The 24,346-nt window shown below is 36.2% G+C and overlaps 1 protein-coding gene across 1 annotated transcript in view; it reads left to right on the top strand.

Moving 5' to 3' along the window:
* The first annotated feature begins 4,950 nt into the window (after window positions 1-4,950).
* KLHL4 (kelch like family member 4) overlaps window positions 4,951-24,346 on the top strand; it is a 36,531-nt gene continuing 17,135 nt past the window's right edge. The window contains exons 1-2 of the mRNA XM_010163911.1: window positions 4,951-5,372; window positions 23,964-24,137. Of these exons, the coding sequence (XP_010162213.1) occupies window positions 4,951-5,372; window positions 23,964-24,137 (596 nt within the window). The remainder of the gene's footprint in view (window positions 5,373-23,963; window positions 24,138-24,346) is intronic.

Below are 24,346 nucleotides of genomic sequence, written 5' to 3' on the forward strand. Positions count from 1 at the left end.
GTGCTACAGCGGTACCACATACCTGCAGACTGAAGAGATGGATGCTGCAAACCGGCAGCACATTTACAGAACCATTTTCCTTGGTAGTGTTGGACAGGGTAAGAATCACAGAATGGATGAGGTTGGAAGGGGCCTCGGGAGGTCATCTGATCCATAGCAAACATTAAGGGAAAAGATGAAAGTTTTCCAAACTGAACAGTATATTCAACTAGTCAACATAGTATCACTGAAATAACTGTGCTCTGGGAAGTGCTATCTCAGATCTCTCAAATAAAGCATCCAGAATAAGTAATAATTTTGGAAAATCCTGGTGCTAACCCTTTGCCACTTTTCTTCATTATTCAGATCTGTTGGCAATTGTCTTTTCTTTCTCATCTGCTTCATTCCCTGAGAGCAAATAAAAGGTGTATTTTGTTGGGTTGAAAAGACTTGTTAGCTTGGGCAACTGATTTCATATTTTTGTATACAGGAGAAGAACAAGCATGATAACAGGCTAAATTCCACACTCTCAATAAATTAATAATTATTATTAAGTTTTTCTACCTCTTTCATTATTGTGGTCCTTGATTTTACCAGTAGGTAATGAAATAATTAATGTAACAGTGGTATTTTCTTGAGCACAACAGTTAGAAAGATCAAGACGAATATCTCAAATTTTACAAAATATTATAAAAATCAGTATGAAATATTTTTATACTTTGTATCTATCCACATTTCTTCAATTCTTTTATATCTTGTCCTTGACCTGTGAGAGGGGTTTCCTTCAAGTCATGTGTTTGAGCTTACTATTGCTGCATTAGTGTAATCACTTTCAAGTTCTTGTTCATGGGAGATCCTTGCCAGTTGGCTGCAAAGTGGGTACTTGCTAATTGTTATGTCACTTTGATTTTGTAATATTTTGTGAGTGGCGATGTTCTTCCTGTTTAGCAAGATCTTAATCAGACTTACTTACACCAGGCTTAGTTCTCACATTCTTTTTCCTTGGATCTTGTAGAAATGCTGTGATTTTTTCCAATTTTGGCACACAGCTTTGTAGGTGGGTTGCAATCTGTAATACAGTTTCCAGTTATTTGAGGAAGCAATTGTGTTTAAATATGTCAACACTTTCCCTTAAGTGGATCATCTCCACTGCCTCCGTTAGTAGGAAGTATCTAAAGTAACTGATTGTCTTAAACTGATTTGTATTTGCTGGGACCCAAAGTTTTCTTTTAAAAGAAAGCTGAACTTTCCTGCAGATTTTAAATATAGCTATTTGTTTTTGTTTTTGTCATGTTCCTTTCCATTTACCTTTGACTTCTGTTAACGCTGGTGCTGTGCTATGCAGATGTTTCCTGGAATATCTCTTTTACAAAGGATGGACTAATGGGAGTTCTCTTGAAGCACTATTTTCAAAACAGTGTAATAAAAATATTCAACTTCTTGTTCTCTTTATCTGGCCTCATATGCAGTGTCAGTACACAGCCTGAGTACACAAACTGTGAAGACCCTGTAGAACACAGTGTTTGGGTAGAGAGCATACAGCTTTTTACCTAGGACTTTATTTAGTTATCAACAACCTGTGCCTATGTTGCTCTTATTATGCCACATACCAGCTTCTCGTCATTTCAGGCCTGAAGTTTTGGATTATCAAATCATAGCACATTGACATTTTAACCAGAATAGTAACAAGCTGTGTGAAAAATAATCTACTTATGCCCTAGCTGAAACATATTCTGTGCTGACTCAAGCTGACTCTTTGAGCAAGACAGTCACTTCAGCAAATGTCCAGTTTTAATATTTTCATTTTAGCTAGATATACTTTACATCTGCCAAAACACGTACTGAGTTAGTAGGAAACTGTAATTCGCAAACAGAAGTACTATTTATAAATTCTCAAGTAAAATTCAAGAAATATGCTTTTGATGATAGCTTGGAGGAAAGGATGACTTCTGCAAAAGGGATTTAAGGAAAAAAAAAACCCACAGAAGCTTTGTGACATGGAGAAAACATGGATTAAATGTATTGGAGCTGTTGCTAAGAGGAACTGACAGAGTTGCTGAGATAGCTCAATGACCTGAATAAGATAGTAGCGAGAAACAATGTTCTTTGTCTACCTCTACAAGATTTTATCATAAATTATTTTTTTAACTTGGTATATAGAGACTCTCTCCTTAAAATAGACCTCAGATTGCCATGTAGACAATCCTGAGGAATATAAATAGATACCACTAAGTCTCATTAGTTTTATGAAATTGAGAAGAATAGAATCCATGGGTGTGTAGGCTGAAATATTAAATTAAATATTATAGAGTTGTAGTGCAAGAAAAAATACCTGAAACATTTGTGTCTCCAGAAAATATCAGATTGTTATAAAAGGTCATCATTAAATTGTCAAAACATCTTACACTGACCTCTGGACATATAATAATCACTCTTACTCAATGGACAGCGTTTTCATGTATTCATTTACTCCCTCTAAATTCTTTAAAATCCCTGAAGTTTGGAAGCAGCTTCTTTATTAGCTTATGTTCCCAACAAGCTTAAATTGAAACCCCCTATTAAACTCACAAACAGGCCTTCATAGACCTTCTTCTTAATATAACTTCTTAGAAGCTGAACAAATTTTCTAGTTTCCGTCCATTCCAATAACATGTAAAATGAAGTCTATTAAATATATGTTTCTTTAAGAGTCTTTACAGCCTGATATTCTAACATAGAAACCCTTCTTTCATTTCATTCTCAAGTAAATATTACAGGACACAGTCTGTCTTGCTGAAGAACTGTTAAATAGAGAATTACTTTGACAGGGAAACTGCACCAGTTTGGGATGTCCCTGTGTGGCAACGTGTCACTCTTTGCTGTTGTGTAAATCGCAACCCTGGGAGAACAGCACCAGAGCAGAATGGTTCTTGCAGCAGAGCTGCTGAGACCCAGAGCCCGGTGTCTGAGCGTACGCTAGGCTTTGCTGGATGTTCAGTCCTGACTTTCAATGGGAGCAGCCAAGGCACAGGTGGGTTCTGGCAGCTGCTGTGAGAACAGTAACACACAGCACAGGACTGGGCTCAGCCGTGGGAGCAGAGCACGGCAGTAAGGCTTGCTGGGGCTTGTGTTTTAGCTCCCACAAATAGTTTATTTTTTCCTATAAGAAAGGATTCTTACTTGAAACCAAGTTTTCTTCTTCTGTCTGTCATAGACATTTACCCTACTATCAAAATCACATGTTAATGTATATTTCATTGCAATAGCTGAGCCTCCATGTTTTGTATAGCAACAAATATGCGTTGGCTGGGTCTGCCAAATATCTTTCCTCAGCTTCTTCCTTTCTACCTTTTATAGCCAACTCATTCTCATAGGTTTTCTTTTGTACAAAGTCCTATCTTTCCCTCTATGTATCTAAATTATACAATATCCTTCAACTACTATCCTGTTATTCACTTGCCCTGTAATTTCTCTCACATGCATCCAGTCCATAATGCTGCATAGCATTTGCTTGAATACCATGACTAGAATAGGAGCCTGACAGCCCAGTGCATAGGCTGACGATCCCTTAGTCCTGTCCTCTCATTTTGCTTTTTCTTTTCAAAACTCTACTTCACATTTCTCTTGTTTTCATTATATGCACCCAAAAAAGAAAAGAAAGCAGATTTTAGTGTTTGAAGGTTCAACATCCCATTAGTAGAGTTTAGAAAGAAAAGAAGAATCCCACAACACAGAGAAAAAGGAAGTTTACATGGGACCATCTGAAGAAAAAATGTAAGAAGAGGTGTTGAAGAGGGGTACCCTCCTTTAATTCTGAATCCTATTGTACTGACTCTGTGTTACAGCTTTTTTATTTCTGCACAGTGCTTACAACTGTATAGATCACCAGCACCAAACTGTGGAGAATATAACAACAGAAAAAAATCCCGTCCGTCATTTGCATGTGAAAATATTCAGCGTACATTATTTCAAAACACACAGGGAACAATTCTTACAGCCCTGTCTATTAAAGAATGCACAGGAATTAATTTCTATAATCTAATAAATTTGCTGAAAACATGTTGCAGTGAATGCTACCAAAAGCAAGGTGTTTTCTAAAAAAATCACACTCTTCATGGTTCGTGAGAAATTAAGAGCAGGATGGCAAAGCGTGTTTACACAGGCACTTAGCCAGGAAACAGTGTGTTTTCCACAGATACAGTCATTCCGGGAGCACATCTCTGATTTTCATGAGCTCCCTCCCTCTGTTCTCATACCCCTGTAATTATATAGAGAAATCTATCTGTAGGTGAGAAAATTCATACAGTTCTGCACAATGTATTCAAACGCTGCCTCTCTCCTTTAGGTTAGTGCTACCACACTGAGGCCATTTGTAGGAATTATACACAGCAAGATAAATAAATGCAAAGCCCTTAAGGAAACACATGAACTGCAGGCTAGTTTCACAGAGAATCGTTAACAAAAATCTGTGTAAGGAGACTATAAAAGAATTCTCTATAAATCTTCTGCGAAATACAATGTTGCTTATTAGCAGGCTTGATGGAAAACCTCGGGAGACAGAAAGTCTTGTCACTTTTATTTGTACGTGCTTTCCTGCATCTTAAGTTGCAGCTCAGGATCCCTTAGGATCATGTGAGGCTAGGTTATATATTAGAGAGCTGTGCTATAGTGCTGGGAGTGTGTAAGCCCGGCAGCTGGGCAGTGTTATGGTTGCTGCTTTCCTGTGCTAAGCTGATTTACTTGTTTAAGGTCTGACCTCATCATCCTGTCAGTATGGATTCCCACCTATACAGTTAGCAGCAGCTTAGCATCGGCTTGGAGAGCTTGCAGTATACTAATCAGAAGAGAGAGGGAGAGAGCTACCGGTATTTGTTCTTTTGTTGTCTTTTCTTAAGAAGAGGAGTTGAAACACAAGAGATAACAAAGAATCCATTTCCTTTCTAAAAGAATAGGCTTTTGTCTTTTTTTTTTTTTTTTCCCCTCCTGAAAAAAATGTCAGTATCTGGAAAGAAAGAGTTTGATGTGAAGCAGATCCTGAGGCTCCGCTGGAGGTGGTTCAGTCACCCCTCGCAAAGCTCCACAGGCACCGGGGGCTGCCATCAGCAGGAAGGATATGAGCACAGAGGGACACCGGTTCAGAACAGGTTGAAGAACCACTCTCGGGACAGAAATGGGCTGAAGAAAAACAGCAGTCCTGTCCACCACAATATACTGGCACCTGTGCCAGGTCCAACCCCAGTGCACCACCGATCGATTCAAACCTGGCATCAACAAAATCTCATAGAACAGCTTCGATCAAATGAGGATATTCCCAAAACAAGCACAGAGGAAAACCGTGTCAAAGAAGATTCAATTAAAACCACACAGGAGTTGCAGATGACCACAGAAGAAAATTCAGATGAATCTGCAGAGAGGTAGGAGTTTTAAAGTCTGCACTTAGCCATACTCCTGTCCAAGTTATTCCCTAAAACTCTCCTTGTTTTTAGCCAGAGTTCCTTACTGCATTAGTCTCACTTTATATATGTGCATACCCACACTCAAATGAATACGAATATATTCACATTAAAAAAATGAACAGGAGCATTGCCAGGAGATTGTGATCTTTGTTTAAGATACATCATTTTGTAACTATTCCATAAAAATAAAACCTTTCAGTTTGCCAGTTTTCTCTATTGCAGCTTCCAGCATATTAATTTCTTTGTCTTGATTTATTATGTTTAAGTGTGATGAAATAATGAGCCTTCCAAAATATTCTGACTTTATCAATGGGCGTAACTTTGACAAATGGGAACTGCTGGAGGTGCAGTCTGTGTGGTTGCCATCGGTCTGTCAAATTTCTCATTGCCTTTTTTTACTGCCTTCTTGACAACTATAATTAACCTTGAGCTAAGTGGAAAGGAAGCATCATTACTTGCTTTTTTAAAAGGATTATTTGAAATCACATTACTTTCACAGCTGGTTTAGTATACTAAGAGACAAACACTTTCTGCAAGGTCACGTGAAAAAACATTACAGCTATGAGACCTTAAAGGTGTAAGCACAAAGGAAGAGCTATTTTAAAGATGTTAATACAGAGAAGAAAATATTAATAAAAGTGATTTGATTAATTATGCCTTTTAATTTTTCTTTTTTCTTTTTTTTCAAAATTGATGCCAGTATTATTAGCTTATACAGCAACAATTTCACCCCACCTTTACTCCACCTTGTACTCAAATTATGCATTTATATTGTGATTATTTGCACCATTTGATAAGATTGCCATCAGTCTTTGGGAATAATTTACATTTCTTACATGGTATTTAAATACAAACCTATCTTACAGTAAAAACAAAGCTGTATTTTTAGCAGTGACTATTTCTCAAGTTGTACATCTGGTATAGAGAGCACCTGCAGACTGAACAGATAAAAAATGTATTCCAAAATGTCATTTTGAAACCAGTCCTGGTAGACAATGTGTACTACAAAAAAATAATTACAGAATAAAATCTGTGAGGTAGGAATGTGGTGGTTCTGTATGTGTACTAGTACTAGTGTACTAGTTTGTCTTGTGTAAGTAACATACTCTTAGCATAACTTGTTTTGAATGATAGTATGAATTTCCTGGTGGGGAGGGAAGTAGTTTTAGGCACACCTTCAAAAGAAAGTCATTTTAATTGGATGAAAAATAAGGAACATGAATAATCAAAATAAGATTCTATATCAGGTGAAGAAGAAGGTAAAAAAAGCATAAGTAATTCAGTTTGGAAGGTAATATGCCACTGTCTTCTAAAATAAGATGTGACATTTTCTCCAGCTATATATAAACTTTCTGCTAAGACCTCATGAAGTTTTGTACCTTCATATTAATTCAAATTTAAGTTCTTCTCCTGAGCTGTTTAAATTTGCTGCTTTTAGAAAAGTTTTTGGAGTGTCTATAACTTATAAAGTGCTGTTGTGTTCAAAGAAGTGTATTTTCTGTAAATTTATCAGTAAAATCTTTCTATGCATGTTGTAGGCTAAAACCTACCTTAACATACACCTTAAAAGGCTGAATGTGTAAGAAATTTTTCAGAAAAGTGATTCATGATAGTAAGTTTCTATATAAAGTAGGAGATTAAGTGAGCTCTGAAACAATGCATGGTAAATAAACTGTGAATTGTTTCTAGTTCTGAAGGCATGGTTGTGGAATTTTTGTGCACTTTAGCTAGCTGATGATCATCTCTGATCTCCTCTAACTCTGGAATCTGTTGAGATTCAGGCTCCTCTGTCAGGGAGACCTTGAAGCAGTTCCATTTCTTTCAAATAAAGTGACCTACCAGTGGTCCAGAGAAATAAGAAAAAACTTGTAGGATTTGATTGCAAAATTTTGTTTGATGGTTGTTAAACTGAAAAAGCACTGGTACCTCCTAATAAGAAGAATCCATGATATTGAATTACCTTGATTACTTCCCTTGATAAAGTTTGGACTCACAGATATGACTATTGAACTTTCAATAGAAGCACTATGCCTAGGATTTATTAACATTATGCTACACTGCTACATCAATTTGTGCATGTTTGCTGGGAGACATACTATGATTCTATATGAATACTATTGAAGACCATATGTGCTGGTTAAGTACATGTGTACCTTTTTTCCTAGTTGCCCAAAGGCAGTTATATTTTGATCATGAATGTAGCATCCATTCATAATTTTTTCCAATTACATAGCTGAAAAATTACTGACAAACCCTAGTTTTGCTAAAGATACATGCTTTATAATTTCTCATGTGAGGCAAAATATACTTCTAATTAATTTTAGCAGAGTCTTTTGATGTCATAATCCAAGCAGTCAGTACTGATGTACATGGAAACAGAGATTCAGGAGGAGTATCCTCTTGAGGCAATGCATTTTCCGTAGTGACTATTTATGATGTTCAATTATTTTGATAGTTCATCTTAAGACATGAAAACTCATCTAATTGTCTTTTTTGTTTTTTCTTGTCAGCCATATGGAAGTAACTAATAGACCATTTCCCTTACCATCTCTGACATATACATATATGCACACACATATACATGTCTATTTTGGATATTATCCCCTATATGAGGGTTTTCCCTGGAGTTCTATTTTTATTTCCAGTAGCAGATAACAGCCTTGGCTCACACAAGGAAAAAAATACCCCTTTAATTGTTGCAGCATCCCAGAAGATATTGAACAGGTGGAAATGAATAAATTAGTGTGCAGTGCCCGACCCCAATTTCCTGCCCATATGATGCCATTTTTTTGGTTAGTTAACGTGGCACAAGAACAAGGACACAGGCTGTCATGTTTCCTTCTGCTGAGTACTTTTTTGGGGAGAGTCATTACACTACACATTCATCATGTCCTCTAAATTTTGTAACAGATACTCACTGGAATTATTTCTGCTTAATTTTCCAATATGAAAGATTACTTTAAAAAAAAAAATCCAAACCCAAAACAGGTTATAATTTTCCTGGTAGAAGTGGAACATATGAATTATTCTATGAAATCACTGGTCAAACCAGATTGTGAGGATTTTTGGCATTAAGAGTACAGTTCTGGGTGGTATCCAAATAAGCAGAGTCCTACCAGTGATTCATGAGAATGACTGATAATGAATGACAATGCACCTAGTGAAAGGAAGGACTATGATGTCTCCTTTGCAGAGAAGATGCAAAGGATCCATCATAGCATGAACTTAGTACTATCTTATATGAGACTGTCAAAGAATATTCTGATGTCCAAGATATAACTGACAACTACTTCATTTCTGTTCTCCATAATGCCTACTACAACCTATTAATGAAGGGCTTCACTTTATTTTGACATGTTATTCTTGCCAAATCCTTGCTGACTGTCTCCTCTTTTAAGTGCTTAAAAATAATGATTTTATTACTTTTACACTGCAGAATTTGGCAAGAAGTAAGAGCTAGGAAATTAAACTATCTTTAATTCTTATAACAACTTAATATGTATTGAGCAGTGTATTTTAAAGTGATTATTTTATGCCAGTCTGTTATGGATAGCCAAAATACTATCTCAGGGACAAGCAAAAACTAATTGTCTTCTAAAGATGACCTTTAACTAAAGGTCAAAATACGAATTTGAAATTGGAGACATTTGAAATAGGTTATTTAAGACATAGTAGCTGATCTCTCAGAAGTGATGCTTGAACAGCTCATGTGGCCTTTCAAAGCTTTAGCACAGGCGAAGAGCAGTTTGCAGCAGGGGAGCGAGGGTGACATTCCTGGCAATGGTGGTTGATGAACACCCCATTGGCATCACTGAGACACTGCATCTGCTAGTGCCAGAGATTACTTTAGTTTTACCTATGAACGTGTAACACACGAGATAATTAGTGACATTAAGCTGAATTTTAATAGCATTTTACTAAAATTCACTCACAACTGGTTGAAAATAGGTGAGAGTAACAGAAAATTTTCCTTTAGTATCTACTATTTGCTAAGTGCAGAACATTTGCCAAGTTACAGTAAATGGCATCTGAAGCAGGATTAAAATCTAAGGGCAGATTTACCTTTTATCCACAAGTTGATAATTCACAACGACTTTTTAGGCAACGTGCAAACATAATGAACAGTGACCCATGAAGTCACTCTGACTAAACAAATGCTGTTGCCTCATACAAGAGCTCTTGGTACAGAAGTTAGAGTCAATATGTTTCAATGGCATCCTCAGCAGATTTTATTTCTAGTTTCTCCTTCCTCCTTCTATTATGACATCTTATGAGGAATTTGAAAAGGTAAAAAGTATGTGAAATTAAAGTGGGTTGAAACAGTTATTAAAAAATAAAGGAAGAAGTAGGTTTGTATTTTGAAATTAAATTTATATTTAGCCTGTTGAAGGAGGGGGATATTTATTAAAAAGATTTTTTTCACAGCTACATGAACAGAATCATAGAATAATTGAAGCTGAAAAGGACATCTGGATGTCATGAAGTCTGACCCTGTCTCCCCATGCCCCACCAAGGCAGCTATAAGAAATAATATGATTTACTAAAACCACACAATATTTTACAGGCTTATATTTAACATGCAGAGCTTTCAAATATGAATTATTACAGGCAAGGGAAAAAATCATTTTATAGTAATTTAAGAAACTAGAACAATTCTATTAATTTCAAAACAATTTCTTTATGATTCAATTATCTTCTCATTTCCACTCCATACAGCTTGCTCTCAGCAAAGACAGCTGTTAAATTACTTTTTAAAGAGTATTACTGTTCCTAAAAATCACTTAATGTCTCCAGAAAAAGTTAAAGAGATGATTAAACACATGCGACCGATGCAGAGCAGTTTTTACAGACATACTGAGCATATGCAATTGTACAATCAACAGGAAATTTGTCTGCTTGTTGATGCATTCTTGGAAAAGGGGGAGACAGTTTGCTTGATTTGAAACTTATAGCTAGACAGCATTCTGAAGGAAGTGAACTATTTATTTTCACTGCTATTTGGTGGATGAATTGTTCACTTTGAACTATCTGAAATACTCTAATGAGGAACATTACTAAAATCTATCACATTTAAAGAAATAAAGGGCTTTGTTTGTTATAGTCAAACAGCTAAGTATACCAGTTTAGCTTAGCTCCTTGCGTTCTGCTAGGATATAATAATGGTACTATATTTAGAGAATGACTATATCAGGTGATAAGGTAAAGAATATGACTTGGGTATGGCATACCTGTAGATGTGCAGGCTAAATGAATACCAAAATGAAGCTGAAGTATTGTAGGGATTCACAGAGAGACCTTAAGGTAAGTATAGGAAATAAATTTAAAAAATAATCTCTAAAACAAAAGCTGTAACAAAATTTCCTCCTCTGTGAAATCAGACTCTACCTCAGTGACTCTGTTGTCAGAAATACTGGCACGAGAACTTCCCACACAGCTGACAGCAAATCTTCTCCCAGTCCACCTCCTTCCCTCCTTTTTGAAGCAAATACTAATAGTGAAAAACTCAATTCAAAGCTAATTAAAATAGAGAGAACAAGACCTTAGAGCCTGGCTCTTTCCAACAATTCTGCCCATCCAACAATTATCAGCATAAAACATCTTTCACTTCATTCTAGTAACTGTTTCCATTAAGTCAGGATATTTCACTAGCAGTCTGTCTGCTGCTCACAGGTAACAAGAAGGATAACTAAACGTGTTTAAAGGAGCACCCTACCTTGTAGCCACTACTTCAACTTGAGGTTGAAATACATGACATGGCATCTAAATGACTACAGTTTAAAAATGTCTTGTGAGGAAATGGGCGCTGTATTCTCATGCCGTGTTCTACAGTTGCACGAGACTGACTTATTTAGAAATGAAACAGCACAGTGAGAGTACATGGTTAAAGTCTGCTTCATTGTTTTCTCAACTAAAACCCGTTTAGACTAAACAAACATGTTTATTGGAAAAGAAAGCAGTGTCCAAAATCTGGTTCTTTCTCCAGTTTTGCTACATATATTTTGAAAATCTTTGGGCAAGAATATAGGTCTCTTACCTGTATATTAATGTTTGATTTAATCAAATTCAAGCTCTCAGCCAGCTTCTATTTTTTTTTTTAACGTCTGACTTTATGACTACTTGCATTAGGATCTGAAAATCAATATCCATTCTTTACATCTCAGCTTTGTTACTTGCTTCTTATATAAACTCAGAGAAATCATTTAGCCTCTTGGTATCACAGTTTACTCATGTGAAAGATAGCATGTGATACCTGTTTTCCTACGGACACAATAAGAACCGAGCAGTGTGTTCAAATGTCAGAATTTTCCTGTAAAGTGCTACTAAAATGGAAAGTGGAACACGTGTACATTGTGATTGATGCACAGTTTATCTTCTCATGATAGCAATATCAGATAAATCAAAGTCTACTACTTTAACTACAAGTTTTCTGTTACAATAAGCAGTAGAGACCACAAATATAATAAAATACTTCGAACAACAAACATAGAGGGAATACATCTGATAATGTGGATAGTCACTGTCACCATTTGCTATGCTTGTTTACCTGATAAATTAAGAGTCAAGAGGAAGAGAGGCATTCTTGCAAGAAATGAGCATTTTCAAACCTTGTTCATTTTAATACAAGTTGAGAAAATGAAGAACCTTTTTGAACTGGGCAAATATACCTTGATTTAAATGGAAATTGTGAGCAAACCACTAAGAAATCCTAGGAGTTGAAGAAAAGCTATTTTAAGCTATTACATATGGTTTGTGTTGCTAGGGAAACCTCTTTTACAGTGTTCATTTAGCACAGATGCTCAGGAAAGCTCTGTGACTCCATGTCATACCATTTCAGAATGCTTCAGAATGTGAAGAAATAGATATGCACATACACACACATGCAGACAAAAATATCTCTGCAATTTTATCTTAGTCATGTCCTATGTCTTTGGTGAAAGTTAGTTCTTTCCATTTCTGCCAAGACCATGGTGATAAATCAAAAGCTTTGTAATTAAAAACCTCTGTTTCCAGACTGTTGATATTTGTTCAAACACTACCTTCAGTTTTGACCCATTTGGGTTCATATTTCAGATAGTTGACAAAAGATTTGCCTTTGCCATATATGTAGCATTTCTGGCCCACCCTTTTGACCTTAGGGCAGATGTGACTTGTCAAAATGCATCACATAACCTGGTCCATCCAGGCTTTACTGCCACAGTGCTCTGCATTCTCCATTTACCTCTTTAGTGCCCAGGTAGGTGACAGCCTGGAAGGCAGCTGCAGTCTGCCATGATCAGAGACTCATCCCTCCCTGTTGAGTGGGCAGGAGGCTCAGCCCTTTTCCGCTAGCAGTTCTTCCAGGGAATGCATCAACTAAGCAAAGTTAGCCCCAGTCAAAGGCAAAGCACTTGGATCCATGTGTAGGATCCAAATGTGTTCTTTCCCCTTCTTCCCAAGTGGTCAGACAGGAAGGTGATCCAGGGAGTTAACAGTAAAGGGAATTTGAATGGTGCTTTGGCAGGAGATAGCTGCAAAGATGGAAATGCTTGCACTGAATCATGGTTTTCATGACTGTCTCCCATAGGACATTCACAGAAAATTGCCTCCAGTCTTTCCGGCTGGTCATTCAGTTTACAGAAAATAACACATAAAGCCAGAAATTCCCTCCTATACCATACTGTGAGGAACTGCACTACAGACTTGTCTCAAAGATTGCTTGCAAGGACGATCACAAGACCACCAGGTTCTGGAAACCCCAACTTGTGAAGGCGCCCTGCCCGCAGGGGGGTTCTGCCCGGATATGTCCCTGGCCCAAGTGCTGGGGCGCACGAAGCGACGTGACATTGCTATGGAAACCACAGCCCTCGAAGGGGTATTTAAGGAGGGAGAAAAGGAGGGAGAGAAGGAGAGATACAGAGAGGACAACCGCCGGACTGCACCGCACGGCGCCGCATCACCGCTGGAACAAGCAACTGAGATCTTCTCGCCCACCCCTCAGTGTCGCCTCGCCGCTGGACCCGTGGTGGTGACTATTCACCCCTCCCCCTACGCTAGTACAGTGGCTTAGGATGGACTTTTGAACTTTCTGTCCGAGATGCTTGACCTAGTAAAACTATCCAGCAGTACAACCAACTCAGTCTTGATATATCTTGTCATAGTGGATTTACAAGCAGGGTAAGGCAGCTTCCTGGGAAGTTACAGCATTATGATCACGCAGGAGCCAGACTGTTCAATCAGCACGTGGTGAAGTAGTAAGAAAAGCACAGAAAGGAACAAGATTGTAAGTCAAGACTGATTTTTTGTCTTAATTTGTTTTTTTCATTCCCTTGAAGGACCCCAAATTAATCTATAAAAGACATTTAGCGTGGCTTGGTGCAACAATATGCCAATAAAGTCAGTCAGTGTGAAACTCCCAAGGGATGCCACAAAGCAGAAGAGCTCCCATCTGCATCTCACTTCCTCATTCAATATGTAGCTCAATTACTAATTAGCTGTTTAAAGTTTCCTTAGACTTTTTCTCTTAGTGTTACCACAAATTTGAACCCAAACTTAAAACTGTTAGTAAAAGAACAAAGCCAGGACTTGGAGGACAGTTTGGACTGTTCAGTGGAGCAGTAAACTCTGGTATGTTTATTAGCAAACTACTGAACTGGCTTTTATTCTTCATTTGGAACCTGGAATTATTTCCTTATATATTTTAAACAAGACATCAGGTTGAAACCTAAAAGCAAATCCATTCAATTGAGCTAGATATGAATACAGCAGGCTAAGTTATTTTAATACATTTCTAGATCTAGGTTCGAGTTATGTTGTCTGACACAGAAAACCAGAAGATAACAAGTAGCTGGAGGATACTTTGGTATCAGGATATCTATGAACACATAGAAATGTTTGACTATAATAAAGGAAAACCCTCTCAGGCTATAATTACACAATTAAGAAAAGGGAGAAATTGACCATAGAGAAAATTATATAGCTAACAAAACCTCATAGAATAGAAAACTTCAGTCTACTTCTCAAGCTTACTTTCTTTCTGTGAGGCTGACCACACCTTTATACACATTCTCTCGCTCTCTCTTTTAACAAATCTGTAATTATGATAAGCTGAAGGAAAAGTACAAAACCACAAAGTCTGAGGATCTCAGTGTGAAACAACCTCAGATCAGCAGTAAGTTTCATGAAATAAGGAGGTGATTTTCATTTTAATAACTTCCTTGTTGTATCCTTTGTTAATCCTGAGCTATAGATTAAGAGAGTAATAAACATTTCCTTTCCCCTTAATTTGGAGAGAAAGAAAAATGAACAGTAGCTTTGAGACTGACCTGTTCAATATTCTTACAGCACTCCTATTTTAACAAGGCACAGCGGCTAAATAGGTGAAGAATCAGCCTTTTTTTTTTTCCATTGCAGTATTGTTTAGCCTTGAATGAAATAACAGGCAGATCAGCTGAGTCAGGTGAGGAGATATTTTGGAGCAAGCCCATAGAATTTTACATTGCTGGGGAAATGTCACATAAAGGGAAGTGAAATTTAAAGTGGTGCCTTCCGCTGAAATGGGGATTATCACATTTTCCCATCTAAGTGAAACCTAAGTCTTGTTATTGCTTTATTAGAATCTATACAGATAAAAGTAGAAAAGAAAAAGGTGAAAAAAAATGAAATGGTCATGGCAAGCACAAGAATAGTGTCCCTTTACTGAAGTATGAAAAATAAGTGAAAAGCTTGTATTAGGTATTACAGGAGCGGTCTGAGTTTTCGTAAATCAAGAGGTCTTAAAAAATCTCCCAGCAGTATCCATATCTGATTAGCTGCAAGGCTGAAAATGACAGGAGCAAGGATAGTTGCTATTGAGACTGATAAACTCTGGCTTTTCAAAATTCTGGTCACTGGAAATGGAACCACTTCACATTATTTTTTTTTCTTATACTTGTATCTCACAAGCTCCCCTTTGTTCCGATTTTGCCAACAGTGAAAGGGGATACCAGAAAGCAAGTCTTCTTCCCAACAATCCCTCCTATCAGGAGTCTTTCTGAAAGGTGCTTAATGAAGTAAGAAACACGGACTTAATTAGGTTCATCTGACAATAGTAATGCTTGGATTGAAAACAATTTTTTTTTGCCATTGGCTTCTTTTTGGCTTTTTTTGTGTCCTCTAAATAAAAATGCCACAAGCTCATGTCCAGCAGTTAGTCATTACTTTTCATTTCGTACATTTTGACAGCTTGAGATAGTGCTACATCATGCCTTCTAGCCACATCATCTTTTGTTCTTTAGAAAGATGCTATTAAATTATCTAACGATATTATCCCTAGCTACGAGAACGTTGAGCAAGAAGTAGTCAGACTCATTGAATTTCTCCTTCATGACTTTTAAATTCCCTCCAACATGATCATGCAATATAAATGTTGGATTAGAAATTATGCATTGCAGTGATGACTGCAGGATGCTGCTTGTACTGTTGGAGTCTGTGTTAATCAAGACAGTGAATTATTCCTCACAGTTTACAATATATCACGTCTTGCATGGTAAATTTCAATGTACAATGACTTAATATTTTTCTTGTTTGTCTTAGGAAAAATAAATATTAATTAAAACACAATTTTGTTTTAAAGTAAGTTATACAACAATATTCACCATGCCAGACATACAATATTGCCATGCAGGGAAATACTTCCTTCTTCTGTAGGAAATGGTTGAATCAGCACATCAGTGCTCAAACATGCTGGTCCAGAGAAAACGACAGGCTTTTGGTTGCTATAATAAATAATATCTACATGTCCTAATCAACACTATAAACAACATCTTGGCTAAAGGCTTTAGTTTCTATGAAGCTGCTGCTGCCTACATCAGTATTCAACCTCGTATTTTCTAATCAAACTTTTATGTTAGTTGAAAAATATCTACTGATATTAGCATATGGAAATTGATTTCATTATGATGAATCATAGTTATGGAGCAAGATTCACTTTTTGTAATTTTCTTATCCTTATGTGGTATCTGCTTAACTTTGTGTAGTTATCAATGTAGTGATAAAGGAATGGCATGCAGACTTCACTTCTGATAGTTCTAAACTAATTTTCAAGTTACTTGTAATCCCAAAATATCTACTTCAAAACTGTGAATAGTAAGGTGATAGCTTTTATATACACACAAACAAAGAGTAAAAAGTGAACTTAAGTATTGTTTAAGATTAGAGAAAAAAGGCATGTGGGTATTTGAGATAAGTAGCCATCACTTCATTTGGAATTATCAGAACAATATTTAGTTTTAAGATGGTAATACACATACTTGTATCTTTTTACCTGAAACGTTTCACTTAATTATTATTCTCTGTTACATAATGTAAATGAACACAGTGTTAATTCTCCTGGGGGATAATGTTCTGGAATGGTGTTTTAAAGTGGCATTAATTTAAATGATTTGTCTGAGACACTCACTTCATCACTGAATATAGACATATATCTATTACAATAAAACACTCATGGACATACAGGCAGTGTGCTTTCCAGACTGATTAGATATTGCTAGAGTTCTAATTTTTAAGAAAGTATCTCACGCTGGGGAAATACGTGTTCTTAAATGATTCTATTATAATGTTTATAGTAAAGTTTCATATTCAGATTAATCTGAATCAGGAAGACAATAATTATTTAAATTGAAAACTCCAACTATATTACAAATTTTAACACTGACAGGTTGCTGTGATAAAGTCCCCAGTTACACTGTGTAATCCAATGACCACCAGAGATCAGAAAGAAGATTTGCTGATTTTTGCTCTTACAGTCCTTTTAGTTAAGAATTTACACCAGCTCAGTAGAAACTTTGCACTTGGAGCATCTATCACAGAGCTGTGGATTTTACTCCCCGTGGAGCTGCACCACCAACCTGAGCCCTTTTGGGAAGGCAGTGTGGGGCAAAGCCACAGAGGCCACTGGGACTCACTCCATGGCTTTTCCCAACCTATCGTTCTGAGTTAAGACAAGTGGAGGCCATGTCTCTTGAAATTTGTGAATGGTTCTGCAACAAATTGATGAGCAATTTTCAAAAACAGAGCCTCAAAACTCGGGAACAAAATCCTGCAGAGAGTGGCTCTTGAATAGGCATCTATACAATAGTGAAATTTTAAAATGTTTGTCTCCAGCAGCTGAACAAAAATGATTCAGAGAGCCTCAAAACTCAGGAACAAAATCCCATAGACAGTGGCTCTTGAACAGGCATCTGTACAATAGTGAAATTTTAAAATATTTGTCTCCAGCAGCTGAACAAAAATGATTCACATAATACTACACTGCTTGACCAGATCTCACCATGCTTTTACACAGTAATAAATTACAGAAAATATTTACTAAGCTCATAGGAATATCCCATTTCATAATTATCTGTAGAGAGCTAATTGTGTACATGAAACTCTACTGTAGACACAAGATGCCAGTAGAGGAATGCATGAAGCTTATGAAAACCTGTAGTAGCAAAAGAACAACAACTGAGGGAGTACACAGGCTCATAAGAACAATCTGCACTGCAGAGAGCCTGGAAAATAATTTTATAATTAACCTCCACTGTTAAAAAAAATAAATATACATTTTCTAAAGAAAAATAGCTTACTGGTGAGTGTTTGGATCTACCCCTCTTGTAACATGAAATCACGATGTGACCACAGCTGACACCAGCGTAAAGGACTGTACAGCGCTCACGGGCTCTGGAGTGTGGTTGGAGCCTCTGTTTTCCAGTGGAATTACCCCACCAAATACCTGCTTTCTATTCATAGGTGAATTCAAAACATCCTAACCCAAATTCATCCTGATATGATTCATAATGCCATTCATCTGTATATTATCATGTTTAGGGGGAAGAACAGAACTCGAAACAGCTACAGTACTTCCAGTGCTACACTGAAGCTCCTGTGTTTAACGATGTGTTTACCTCCACAACACTTACACACGTATTCCCAAACACAAAGTTATTTTAGCTAAGGCCAACTAAGAAAAGTGGCAGCTTTATGTTAATGCTAATAATGCTAATGCTAATGATGCTAATGCTAATAAAAAATTATTAAAACCAGGCAGTTTCAAGAGGTCCAAGTTCTAAAGGGATTGTCAATATGAACTTTCAGTTTAGTTAGTTTATAGTCAGCAGTCTCTCCATTAACTTAAATAATTATACATTTCAGTTGCTTATGTCTTTGTTTGCTACATCATTTTCTGTCATTGTTACTACCTCAGTAGTCAGCAACATGTAGCACAATTTTCCATACCGCCTTGGATGGAAGTTTTTTACCCATATCCTAAAAACTTCAGTACAATCTTTAGCTGTTATATTTACAAAAAATAAATAATAAAGGAGCCAATTGCAGTAAAAATTTTAAGGCAGAGGTTGGGACAGCTACTGATGTGGCATAATTATATCAACAAGCAATTAGTGAAGGTGCATCAGCTTTATCATTATCTGTGTTCAGAAATGGTTTCTTATTTCTCAGCCCACTGATGTGGTTTATCTCTATCAGATGTTACAGTCCTATGATTTTGTGTCTCAGTCTCCAGCCACACGACCCTGCCCGGCAGACAGAGGGTCAGAGCTCAAGCAGCTGCACAGCAGGGAGTGTGGCTGTGTGGGGGCTGACTGTGCTTTTCTTCAATAAGCAGAAACAAATGAGAGGGAAAAAAAAACCAACATTAAAAAATGATGAGTTGCATTGTAAATATTGCTGCACAAACAAACTGAACTGATGAAGTTGCAGTTTTGTCTCATGTCTTGTCACCACTAAAGCACATACAGTGCACCACAGAGCTGAAGTCACATTGGTGTTTTCAGCTATGATAAAGTCCTTGGGATGTCTGATGTATCTAACTGGTGTCCAGTTTGCTGCTGGTGGCTGGTATGATTTACAGTGCAGAGGTAAGGTGATCCAAAACAAAAATCTGTGAGTGACACTGCTAACTGAACTGTTACTTGCTTAAACTGAATTTCACAAATTATTATAGCAGGTTAATAAAGCACATTCAACAAATATCCAAACGGGAAGTGGTCACCATAAAAATATAAAACATAGCCTTAGCAAGAATAAAAAATTTTAAATACTGCATTTCATCACCAGGATTTCATGCAATATTATGCTTCTAAGCTTCCTTATAATCAGATTTTCTTTCTGGTTTTTGGCCATAGGCACACTTAATGGGGCACTTTAAGAACATATTGAATTTTAAAAAGGACATGGCAAATAAATGGCATTTATGTTTTATCAGGTCCTAATTAAGTAATGAGGGAAATTGAATTTATCTTTTATATACTGATTAATGAAGAGCACTGTGCTGATTAATGAAGAGTACTTTATGGAGACAGAAAATAATTTTAACATAATTCAGAAATGTAAAGAATTGTGGACATGGAATGAACCACAAAACTCATCACATCCATTCTTCTGACCAAAGAAAAGAAGAAGTTTTACCTCCACAACACCATTTTTGAGTCACAGCTTGTTTGACATCCAGTATAAACTAGCTCTTACTTCACCTGCCATTTCTTAGCCTTTGTTTCACTGAGGTAATTACTCACACACAAGTGTGAGTAGGTCTTCAAAAAGTAAAAATTTGCTTAAGGTTCAGTAAGGACAAGTGCAAAGAAGGCTCTTTGAATTCAAATTCTGTTCTGATAAAGTTTGTGACTTGCTATCATATAATGATGTAACTAAACATTATTTCTATCTTATGCTTCTCTGTAATAAAAATATAGAACAGCATTAGAAGCAGAATTTACCTGGAATTCATTCAGAACGTTATCTGTCTTTGAAAGTGAATCCCTGGTACATTTTCAAGAGCAGCTATATAAGTTGTTCATATCTCCTGTATTTATTACACTTAAAAATGCCACCCTAGCTCGATTTTGAAAATGTCATGGGAAATAGTATCAGAAGTCATCCAAAAGTCAAGATGACTTCTGACAACTCATGTTTTTCTACCACTAAGCTTTGTTAGCATGTCAAAAAAAAAATTGTTATGACATGATTCATTCTGAACTGCAATGCTGGATGATATTTATCTCCTTGTTATCATCTAGATGCTTAATGCTTTTTGATTATTTCTTCAGGTTTTCCATTTATATTGTCTGTTTCAAAATTTGCTTCTGTTTTCTTTAAATGGTGTGACGTTTTCCCTGTCCTTCACGAGTCCTTACAGGAAATCTCAGAAATCATTTCACTTGGCTCTCTACTTAAGATGAAATTCATATAGCTCAGCTACTTTGGAATCATTTAAATATAGATTTATCTCTGCTCTCTCTAGGCTAATCCACGTTCTTAAGCCATTATTACTAATGCTAATGGTGTTAACACAACCCAGCATCCTAGTGTACACTAACACAAAGATGACATTAAGTAATTTGGGTTTCTGTTTCTTCAGAACAGTTCTGATAATATTCCCTCCTGACTGAATGGAAAACTAGTTCCTTGGTCACCATAGGGCTCCTGCACTTTTGGAAACTTTTATTACCCAATATTCAGATTTTGCTTGTCCAAACTTGTACACATTGTATAGAAAACAAATATTTCTCCATCTCCTACAAGCTTCCTTTCTGAGGAGGTTCACATGAACCTTGAGTTCTCTTGGTGTGTTCTTCTCAACACATTAACCCATATCACAGAGAACAAGATGTGACAGGTAGACATGTTAATACCAGCACATTTGCAGCGAGCTTACCTGTATTTCTACTAGAGTCTACAGCTTCCCCTATTATAATTCAACATAAAGGCATTAGACTCAAGATATTTTTACTCACTTCTTTCTTCAAGGTACTTTAATCTCTGTCTTCACTTTACTGATCCCTGGTACTATATTCTGAAGGTCAGTATCTGAGTTCTCTGCAATGATAGTCATAACACTAAGGAAAATATACAAATACTTATATTTTAAATTAACTTTTGCTTTCCATAATATTCTATAGCTACCATTTTGAATCAGATGCTGAAAATAATAATTATCCAAAGTTAATGGAGCACATTTTTGCTTCCAGTATTTTTCAGTCTCTGAAGACCTTTGTCTTTGAAATAATTAATTATGTTAGTGGTATTTCTGCTGTGAGTAAAGGTCACTCTACAAAACATGTGAAAAAAGCATCCAGGACTGAAGGAAATTATTAGACTTTAAGTTCCTTTGTAAATATTTGCAGTTTAAAAATGACTGTTCTGTGTAAATATATACACACTATGGAAAAGTATTTATTTCAAGAAACTAGTACTGTGCATTTGCAGTAGGGATCACTCAGTATGATTTTAGTTGATTTGTACAAACATCAAGGATAAATGCAATGTAATATATACCTGAATACAATACTTAGAGTGGATATAATGAATGTGACAAAAGATATTTTGAAAAAATAATTTTCTGGTAAATGTTAACAAAAGTTAAGAGGTAAATTAGCAAAACATGAATGTTACAGAGTATGAATCTGGCAACAAGTAGCTGATGCAAAACTAATGAGCATATAATCCAATTTTGCAGCTTCTTCATTTTCAATGAAGCACTGAAGAAAAACAAATTAAAAAAGTATAGTCATTAAACTCACTGAGACAAATTAATTTTTGTAAACAGTAAACTACAAAGGATGCACATTATAAATGAACCTGATTAACCTGATTTTCTTTTTTAAAAAAGAAAATACACTTGAAATTGTAATAAAGAGCTTCAAAAGAAATCTATAGAGTTTATTGCACTGATTTGCTGTATCTTAATGTGTTTGCAGTTAGTAGTATAATTGAGATTGCCCAGACAGAAACACATGTGCACGTACAGTGCACACGCACAGTGCATCTGAGGATTTCAGAAGCATCAGGTCTGCAGTTTCTCAGGTGACTATAAATACACTTCAGGGCTGACATAACTCAGTTATACCAGAAATAATGTGTCTGCAGAGCATAAATTGTCTCCCATATCCAGTGAGCCTGGCAGGGCCAGACCTGAACAAATACCTTGAACTCTGGTGCATCTGAAAGGCATCAAATACACTGAGGATCTGAAGGCTTTTGACCTACCAGTGCCCAGGAGATGCCATGTTCCAAATGGGCTGTGGGATGCCTATAAATGCCATCCAGAAATCCAGAAAGCTTCACAGTGGTAGATTTTCAGATGGAAAAAGAGCTATGTCTGTCAGACACACAATAGCCACACCAGCTGTGATTCTGTTCTGTACCATTCTGAAAAGCACTGCTGTACAGTAACTTTCTTGTATTGCAGAGGGGATGGAAAACTCTATTGTGTCTCAATCCAATATTACATTATAATTTGTTTTCTAATTATTCCCCTTGAATTCTAATTAGCTATTTAATGAGGTATGGTTTTTGAAAATGTATGATCTAACTTATCTCTATTTTCTGATAATATTACTTATTCAACCTGATTTACCCTTTTTTATTTCTATATTTTCTGAAATAGATTTTCAATTGTGAATTTAATCCAATTCTGCTAAATATAATATGTCAATTTAATGAAGAGATTTTATCTTCCCTAATCATTTATGAATATGCATTAACAGTAGCAAAGACAACCAGTAAATTTAGTTAACCAGCTGCCATTATTTCCGAGCTAGGCTTGGAAATTTAAAAACCAGGTGCTTTACATTTTAATAATCTAAAATATTAAACTAAGAAGAAATTCTTCTAAAAAGATCTTTAACTAAAATAGTGTTGAAGATTGCAGAATTTTCAAGATATGTGATATACATGTATATCAAAAAATACATTACTATTTTATTAAAAGCAGATGAAAATAAAAATAAATGTTTTTCTAAGAAAATATCAAAAAGGCATTTTAATCTGCAACATGATCCATATTAAAAGGCAGTAAGGATCAATCTTTTTAAAAAACAGTGAGATAAAGAGAAACTGTGTATATAGTTTGATGGGTATTTATAAGTGGAGCATTTATTCTGGAGTGGGAGGAATATTATAATATACGTTTCCATGAAAAGGTGGAGAAATTAATTAGGTTTTATTATTTACATTCAGATTCTAAAGGCTATATAATGTACTGATTTCATCAGCTTTTGCTTTGGTAACTTGTCTAGAACAATATGTTCCTTGTTAAATTGTCTTCCGATTCATTCCCATTTAGTAATGTAATCTAACGTACAAAGTATGAAGAGAAACAGAAATAAGACCTAAAAACATGTAATATCAAAAATTTCATATTTCAAGATATTTTAACTATTAGTATCACAGGGAAATAGGTTTGGTTTTTGTGTGTTCTGTTTGTGGACGATCAGGAGGCTGCATTTATCACAGGTCAATGCTGTGCAAACAGTGCATCATTGACACAAAAACTGATGGGAAGTGGAAAGCTCAGTAGCACCACCTACTACAACTAACTGGAGTAAACAGTTGGTTTATAAAGTTATGCAGCTTTATAAGTGAAAACTTGCAGATACCAAACAGGAAAAAATGGAAGAAGGCATAGTAAGACCAGGATCATGAGAGCTTTATAATTTTAAACATTTCTGTCATGCCATTTGAACCAAAGTCCTATGAATAATGTGATCAGCGTTTCTAAGGCTACACTCATCGTACCGCCTCTGTCCCTTGCAGGCTGTCAACCACCAGCAGCTCCCTGCTTGGAATGAACACCAATGGCTCAGATGAGTATTTCCAGTGTACAAACCACGCAGAGCAAACTTTCCGCAAAATGGAAAATTATCTGCAGCAGAAGCAGTTGTGTGATGTTCTTCTCATAGTTGGTGACCAAAAGATTCCAGCTCACAGGTACATTTCCCAGTATTGTTTACATGGCCTCAAAGCCTGAAATTTCCAAGTGCTAGGTCAACTCATGTCTACTCTGTTTAGTTATGAATGAACAGTTACTATAATTAGGACATCAACTAACAATGGAATAAAATTATGTGTTCAACGGTTCATATTCATTATTTCAGATAGGATGAAACTCAAATATGAACCATTGATATTGTCTATCT

Source organism: Antrostomus carolinensis, unplaced genomic scaffold, assembly GCF_000700745.2.
Source record: "Antrostomus carolinensis isolate BGI_N321 unplaced genomic scaffold, ASM70074v2 scaffold2623, whole genome shotgun sequence".
Taxonomy (NCBI): Eukaryota; Metazoa; Chordata; class Aves; order Caprimulgiformes; family Caprimulgidae; genus Antrostomus; species Antrostomus carolinensis.